The following is a 7,416-nucleotide window of genomic DNA, read 5'->3' as shown; positions in this document are numbered from 1 at the left end:
CCCCTGGCCCCCACCTCCTTGCTGGCCTTCTCCATCTCAGGGTCCATGCTCAGCTCGCAGCTGCCGGGGCACTTGATCAGCCCTGGGATGTTTTTTCGGGGGGGGGGAGAGCACCCGGTAAACACCAGTGTCGATGAACGAGGGGCTGCGCCGCCCGCGCGGACAGGTGGTGGGCTTCTGGCGGGATGCGTGGCTTTGGGGGCTCGCGGAGCTCCACTGCAGGGGCGCCGCCGGCGCCAGCCTGCATCCGGCAGGCTTGCAGGCGTCCAGTACGACCCTGTGTGCAGGACCGCGCTGGCTGGGCCTCGCGACGCTCACCCGGCGCGACGCAGTTGATCCTGACCTGCTTCCAGGCTGCAGGGGGTGGTGAGGCGGGACAGGCGCCAGTCAGATTGTTGCAAGCCATGCGCAAAAAAACTGTGTCTAGGCCATAGAGGGGGGCATGCATGCCTCAAGCGAACAGCTGCCTGGACACTGTGCTGATGACCGACCGCGGCCACACAAGCTGGGCGCGGCTCGCCCTTCTGCCCATAATGCCCCCTCGCCCGATTGCCTTGCCCAACCCACCGTAGCAGGCCGCCGCGTTGCGGCACAGGGCTGTAACGGTAGTTGCAAGCAAGAGGGCCCAGTGGTCGTTTTGTTTGGATTGAGTAAGTGATCTTAGCTCATTGCAAGGAAGCTTTGTGGCAGAGCCGGCTTGCAGGAGCAAACCTCACACCAGGATTTCAGCCCACGTCACGGCTAGCCTGCTCGTGTTCAAGAGTATGCAGCTGCAGCGCACTCCTGAGCGGGGCCCTAGCACACCCCCGTCCTTATGCGGCGGCCCTAGCACGCGCCCACCCTCAACGGCCCCCTTGGCGCAGGCGAACGCCTCGTGATGCTTCATGCCTGGGCGTGTGCATGGCAGGTGCACGTGTGGAGGGGAAAGGTGGGGTGTTCGCACTGGAAAACCGATCGAGTGGGCAAGTAGACCGGTTCTCTGCGGCAGTGCTCCACAGTGCATGCCGCTTTGATGGCCACCAGCGACGCGTGGGGGCAGCTCGCAAATTGGTGCAGCTCGGCGGTGTACTGGACCGAGCCCATTTTTGACAGGGACAAGGAAAGGTAGGGAAATTTGCGGACAGGCAACATGCACTGATTCGCACGAGGAACTCTATTGTAAATGCCACGCATGCGCCCGCACCGTGGTGCACCACGGCGGCGCTGACGCAGACAATGGAGCCGCCGCCCGCCTCCGCCAGGAGGGGCGCCCCCAGCTTGAGGATGTTGAAGGACGACGGCAGGTTGGCCTGGGTGCATGGGGTGGAGTAGGCAGAGGGCGGTGTGTGGGGCACAGCGGAAAGCAGACGCATCAAGCGCGTGTGCCGCCAGCAATGTGTGGGAGCAGGACGCGATAATCACCACACATCAAGCGGACGTCCATGCGGATCCAATCGGCAGGCCCAGCGAGGCTGCGATCTAGCCTTGCTGGTGTGGCTTGGTGCCCGCGCTTGCACACCTGCACGACCTTCATGACGTCATCAGCCGTCATGTCGGCCTGGGTGGGATTGACAACAACACAGGTGTTGAGGCGGTCCAGACACCAATTTTCGAGCAGTGCGCGGACGGGCGGGCAGCTGTTATCGCAGCAACAACTTGATGGCATCTGCTTGTCTCCCACTGCCCCCCTCCAACCCACCCACTCAGCCTCAACCCCACCATGGGCTTGTATGCGAAGTCGCCAATCGTGTCCACCACCTTGTAAGCGAGTCGGCATTGGGCAAGAATGGGCCTCAGCAAGCAAAGGCACGCATCCCCAAGATCTCTGCGGTGCACGGCAGTGTGCACGGCCAGCAGACTGGAACCAAGCGCTCCATGACGCCCGGGCATCCCGATGGGATCCCTATCCGAAGGCCGCGCTGAGAGTGAGCTCCTGCACTGGCCCCGCCCTGTGGTCCGCCGCCAGCTGCCTGGTGCCAGCTGCCTGGTGCCAGCTGCCTGGTGCCAGCTGCCTGGTGCCAGCTGCCTGGTGCCAGCTGCCTGGTGCCAGCTGCCGTCTGGCGGGCTCACCCCGAGGATGCCCTCCTGCTTGTGCATGTCGAAGACCTCCTGGCACTGGGGGGGGGGGGTGATCGAAGGGCGGAGAGGGGCGGAGTCGATGGTAAGGAATGGGGAACACGGCAGACGAGCGGCGCGCATGGCAGGCCACCCGACGCGTGCTGGATGGCGAGTGGCGGTCGAGGGGGGGAGCGGTTCTTGTGTTGACGTGTCTAGACATACAGCCACTGTCTGACAGTCAGCTTGCACAGCAAGCCTCTGCTGGGGCTGCCTGTGGCTTGTACAAGACACTACCGCCTTGCACGCAGTTGCCACGACTCCCACTCGCTAGAACCCCGAACTACCCTGCCCCACCACAGGCCCCAATGCAGCCCCTGCTCTGGCGCTTCATCCCATTCCATCGTCATTTCCCTCACCTGCTTGAAATTGCAAGCATCCTTGCACCTGGACGGCGGGCAACCGAATTATTTGATGATGTTGCGGATAGATAACTGAAAGGAGAAGCGAGAATGGTTAATGCAATTCCCTGTGTGTTACTGATCGCTCAGCACCACCAACACCACCATTTCATTATCCAGCATGGGATATTGAGAGCGCGAGGCGCAAGCCCTCACATAGTGTGCACCCCCATCTCCTTCTCAAACCTGCGGGCGGGAAGAGGAGGGCGGGGACGGAAGCCAGCCAAGCCATTAAAAGCGGGTTGGTTTCTATAACAGAGCAGCAGCAGCGCTGGCTCGAGGGGTTGAGGTTCAAAAGGGGCATCAACACTTGGGATCTGAGGCGCGTTGTTGTCACAGAAATGAACACCCGTCCTGGTGTTTGCATGCTTCACAGGTCACGTCGATATGAGCAGGGGAATCAGGTTGCCAGTCATGACAATACACTGAGTGCACAGCCCCAGCATCCACCCTCACTTCTTGCACTCGTCCTCCTTGATGCCCACAGCCACAATCTGCTCAGATTGTTTTGGGTAGGGGACGCATGAGGGCAAGTATGTGTGGGATGGGCAGCAAGGCAAGGGGGCCGTAAAGTGTAAACGCATCAACCAAGCTCATCGCCTTCTTGAATGCAGTTGCACCCATCAGCCCATGGGCCTGCCAGGCAGAGGCACGGGGCCCCGGGCGCAGTGCCTCCCCTCTCTCTGCGCGCGCATGCCGACGACATGCAAATTCGTTTGTCCCGAGTGGGCACTGGCCGCTGACAAGGACACACTGTCAAGTGGTGCAAGTTGCGTCCAAGGTTGCAGTGTCACCAAGTGATCCTCCCACCTTGATGTCCTTCATGCCCATGTGGCCCTCCTTGAGCATCTTGGTGAGCGCATGGCCCACTGTGCCCTGCATGCATGGGGATGGGGCGTGCGGCAGGTGCGTGCGGCGCCGGGTGATTGGGACCACGCTCCTAGGATCCCCTGGTACGCCTCCCACCCCAAAACGGATACGGCCGGCCTGCAACGCTTGCCGTGGCGCCAAAGATGATAACGGCTGCGAGAGGCGGGGCGGGCGGCAGCGGTGATGCGATGAGTATGCGCCCAACGGGACGTGGCAGGGCCAGCACCGGGCTGCTGCCCTGCCTGTGCGAGACAAACGACACAGATCAATCGTGTACTCACTCTTCTTCTCGGCCATGATGTCGTGCTGGCGATCACGTCGGAATGATCTCCGGGACGAGACGACTGAGGCTTTGGTCGTTTGGGACTCTCGCTCAACGTGAATGATTCCGTCAAAGATTGGTGTGTATCAGTGTAGGCTCCACAACTATATGGCTAAATTGGCAGCAAGACTTTCAAACCAAACCGCTGCGGATCAACTTCCACCTTGGATTTTGTGAAGTGCCGCAGTGCATGTGAGATCAAGGCAAGCTCGTTGATAACAGCGTTCCGTGTTGCTCACAGCATGTTATAGCAGGTATACGCGTGCAAGGGGATCAAGCGAATCGGGCGCATTCACGGATGGTGTGGGGCTGCGTCAAGACAGGTCGATGACAGGCAGGGCACTGTTGCAGGCGCGGGCAGCAGTGCGTGGCACGGTGGCGTGCGCCGCGCGGTGCAGCAAATGTGGGTGGTCAGAACACGGCGTGCTCCAGACCCGCAATTTGTCGTTGAAATCTGTGCTGCTGCAGGCGCGGGGGCTGAGCTGGAAGGACGTGCCCTGCGTGGCATTGTTACACAAGTGTGTGAACATGCCTGGCCGCTACTGCCTTTCCCAGGCAGGGGATGGCACATGCACCTGAAGTTGTGCACTGCATATGGCAGTGTCTAGAAGTAACCAGCGCGTAGCGTGCATGCTGTGAAGGAATCAAGGCCAAACCTTGCCGGCGTTGGCCGAGGAATGAAGACGCGCCGCCTCCTTGAACGCCGGCCTCAAGGGGCTATCCGCTCAAGGGGCTATTCCCAGGCGACGGCCGAAGGCATGCAAAAAGCCCACAGGTTGACCCATCCGCCCCCAGAAAAAGCACGCGCGTAACGTGCCAACGCGTCCCCCCTCCTCTGTCCCGCCGCAGTCAGCCCCCTCCACAGGCAAATCAAACTGGCCACATTCGTTCGCTTGCAAACCGGCCGACGTTGGCCTCTAAAACCCCATTGAGCATAACGCAGAGCGTGCCGCACCACCAATGGGCAGCGTCAACCACAAACGCCGCCCGGGCCCCGCTCACGGCGCCGCGCCGGCCGGCGCAGCCTGGCCCGTGCCTGATGGCGCCTCGGAGGAGGGCTCCCCGCCCACGCGGCGGCCCGTCGAGAGGTCCACGAGGTCTGGGTAATCTGGCATGACGATGGGCAGTTGAACGGGTGGAAGGCAGACGGGCGGTGGGGGGCAACGCAGGTGAGGATGGGCAGTTGAACGGGTGGAAGGCGGACGGGCGGTGGGGGGGAAGGCAGGTGAGGATGGTTGTAGCAGAGGGGGTCGCTGCACAGGAGGCAGGCGCTGGCCGCGGATCTGACTGGTTGGTGATCTCATCGAGAAGCGCCGCCACCAGCAGATGGCTGCAAGCACACAGTCACATAGGCGGGCCAGCACAAGGCAAGGAGCAGTGCTGGCACATGCGGCAGCACCACCACAATCAGCAGGGGGCCTCCGCGCCGGCGCCCCCGGCCGCTTTTTAATCGTGCACGCGTGCTGCGAAAGCGGCCGCACCCGCGCGGACGTCGTCGGCCGAGAGGAAGTCTTGGGGGTTGTTTGGCGCCCACAGCAGCTCTATGGCCATGATGGAGCTGCGGGACACGCCGCACACCTGGCGCGACGAGCGCGGGGGTGTTCAGGGCAAAGCAAAGTTGCGTGGGTGCGCACATGTGCTGGGAAAAGTGTGGCATGTTGTGCTGCCTTGCTTGGGCAAATGGAGGAGGGGCGCAAACGAGGCCCCCACGGTTCGCGCAGCCAGCGTCGAGGCAGCTAAAGACGCTCTGATGAGGATTCCTCACCGGCGCTGCCTCGGCACCCTTTGCAGCCACGGCGGTATCTCACCTGCTGCAGCGCCTTGCGCAGCGTGGGCCAGTTGGTCACGGGCGGCACGTCCAGCACGCCGCGCGCGGTGACCACCAGCGTCACCACCACCATCTCCTGGGGGCCCTGCTCGTGGTTCCCTGAGGACGCAGGCGTGGTTGCGCGCACGTGTGTGTGTGTGTGTGTGTGCATGCGCACGCGCGTGTGTACGTTAGAACGCATAACGTCATGGAGGATGCAATGGAACAGCGAGTGAACCCGCCCTCGAGCAGGCGATTGCATGCACCTTCGACCCCCCCTCCCCCGCCGCAAATCCATCCGACAATCCAGCTCGGCGGCGCGGGCGCACGCGCACCCCCGAACAGCGACCGCAGCGGGTTGTGCGAGGGCGCGGGCTTCTCCCACACCAGGTCGCAGCGGTCAGGGCGCCGCACCACTACGTGATCCGCCTCCTCAGCGCCCGCGCGCGCCGCCTCCTCAGCTGCCAGCCGCCTGCACCACGCGGCCGGGCAGGCGGCCGGGGCGCGGGAGCATGGGAGAGGGGGAGGAGTCAGCGGCGAGCGGGGCCAGGCGTGGGGCGCGAGGGGCAACGGCGGGGGCGTGTTGGCCGCCGCGCGTGGTGGGCGTCTGGCTTGCGGCGGAGAGGCTCCAATGCACGTCACGCGTCGCCGGTGCAGCTGTTTTGGCTCGAGCGGGGGCGGACGCACTTGAACGCGTCGATGGCTGAGGCCTGAGACCTGAAGAACTCCGCCGACGCCTCCGCATACGCCAGGGCGCCCTGCACACACAATGAATGAGGCGTTGTAGTGTTCACAGCATGCGCGCGCGCATGTGCGATGCGCCGGCCGCCGCGGCCCGGGAGGCCGGGCCGCCGCCGGCCGCGGCCCCGGGCGGCCCCGCACCGCGCCGTCGTGCGGCGCGGCCCGGCGGCACGCAGCTTGGGCAAGGCGCCGGACCTCACAGCCTTTCCTCCCCCTCTCTCCCCTCTCTCCCCTCTCTCCCCTCTCTCTCCCATCCCTCTCCCCTCTCTCTCCCATCCCTATCCCTTCTCTCCCCACTCTCTCCCATCCCTCTCCCCTCCCTCCTGTTCCTCCCCTTTTTCTCACGTGTCGCTTGTTGATTTCGTTGACGGCCTCCTCCAGCATGAGCCACAGGCCCTCAGGCCCCCCAGTCGACAGGTCCCGCATCTCCCCCAGCCGCCGCCGCAAGCTGCCGTCCCGCGTGGCGTGCAGCGCGCAGCGGACCTGGCGGGGTTCGACCAGGCGCGCGGGCAGAGCGGCGGTTGGTGAAGGGCGGGCGCACAGCAAGGCAGGGGCTGCAGGGGCACACGCGCCGCAGGTCAGGCGCGCAGCCAGGCAGAGCGGAGAGGGTGGTTGCTGTTTGGCGCGTCACCTTGACCAGGGTCACTGGGGTGCGGTCGAGGAAGCTGCGCACCACCTGCTGCACCTGCGGGGTGTGGGTGCAGAGACGCGGCGGCAGGCCAGCGCGCGGTGGGGCGGCTGCGGCTTGGGCGCAAATCGTGAGGCCTCAGCACGGATCGCCCTTCCCGGTGGCAAGAGTTAATCCACTGCAAGCATCCCCCTGCGGTTTGAGTGTGCCAGGAGGTGGACCCGATCGGCAACACACAACCCAAAACAAGGCGCGGCGCGCTTCGCTGCTGCCGCCGCCGCCGCTGTGGTTGCCGCCGTATTTGCTGCCACCGCTGTCGCTGCTACTGCTGCTGCTGCGGTGGCGGCGGGGGCAGCATCGCACACACCGCTAGGAATCCGGCGATGTTCAGGGCCCCAATTTCCAGGACCTTCACAATCCAGTGGCGCTGTGGCCCCAGGACGCCGTCCCCAAAGCCCTCCGCGACCACCGCCACCTCGCTCGCGCGCAGCGGCGCCAGCCGCGCCGCGCCGGCGCCCCCGGGCGCCGGCGCGGCGGGCGCCGGCGCGGCGAG

At 64.5% G+C, this 7,416-nt stretch overlaps 2 protein-coding genes across 2 annotated transcripts; both read right to left on the bottom strand.

Moving 5' to 3' along the window:
• Positions 1 to 725: 725 nt before the first annotated feature.
• On the bottom strand, positions 726 to 3,662 carry MNEG_12048 (hypothetical protein; the record flags this gene model as incomplete). Its single annotated transcript, XM_014039481.1, has 11 exons — positions 726 to 746; positions 848 to 888; positions 1,184 to 1,289; positions 1,499 to 1,537; positions 1,699 to 1,737; positions 2,050 to 2,094; positions 2,454 to 2,481; positions 2,652 to 2,681; positions 2,952 to 2,989; positions 3,306 to 3,364; positions 3,647 to 3,662. 11 exons carry the CDS (start codon positions 3,660 to 3,662, stop codon positions 726 to 728), a joined length of 462 nt encoding a protein of 153 aa, XP_013894935.1.
• A 1,023-nt stretch (positions 3,663 to 4,685) lies between these two features.
• Positions 4,686 to 6,661, bottom strand: MNEG_12047 (hypothetical protein; the record flags this gene model as incomplete). Its single annotated transcript, XM_014039480.1, has 6 exons — positions 4,686 to 4,795; positions 5,169 to 5,265; positions 5,496 to 5,614; positions 5,830 to 5,966; positions 6,182 to 6,252; positions 6,581 to 6,661. 6 exons carry the CDS (start codon positions 6,659 to 6,661, stop codon positions 4,686 to 4,688), a joined length of 615 nt encoding a protein of 204 aa, XP_013894934.1.
• Positions 6,662 to 7,416: the final 755 nt, after the last annotated feature.

Source organism: Monoraphidium neglectum, assembly GCF_000611645.1.
Source record: "Monoraphidium neglectum strain SAG 48.87 unplaced genomic scaffold scaffold03032, whole genome shotgun sequence".
Classification (NCBI taxonomy): Eukaryota; Viridiplantae; Chlorophyta; class Chlorophyceae; order Sphaeropleales; family Selenastraceae; genus Monoraphidium; species Monoraphidium neglectum.
Note: the sequence above shows the minus strand (reverse complement) of the source record. Positions and strands in the feature narration are given on the sequence as shown.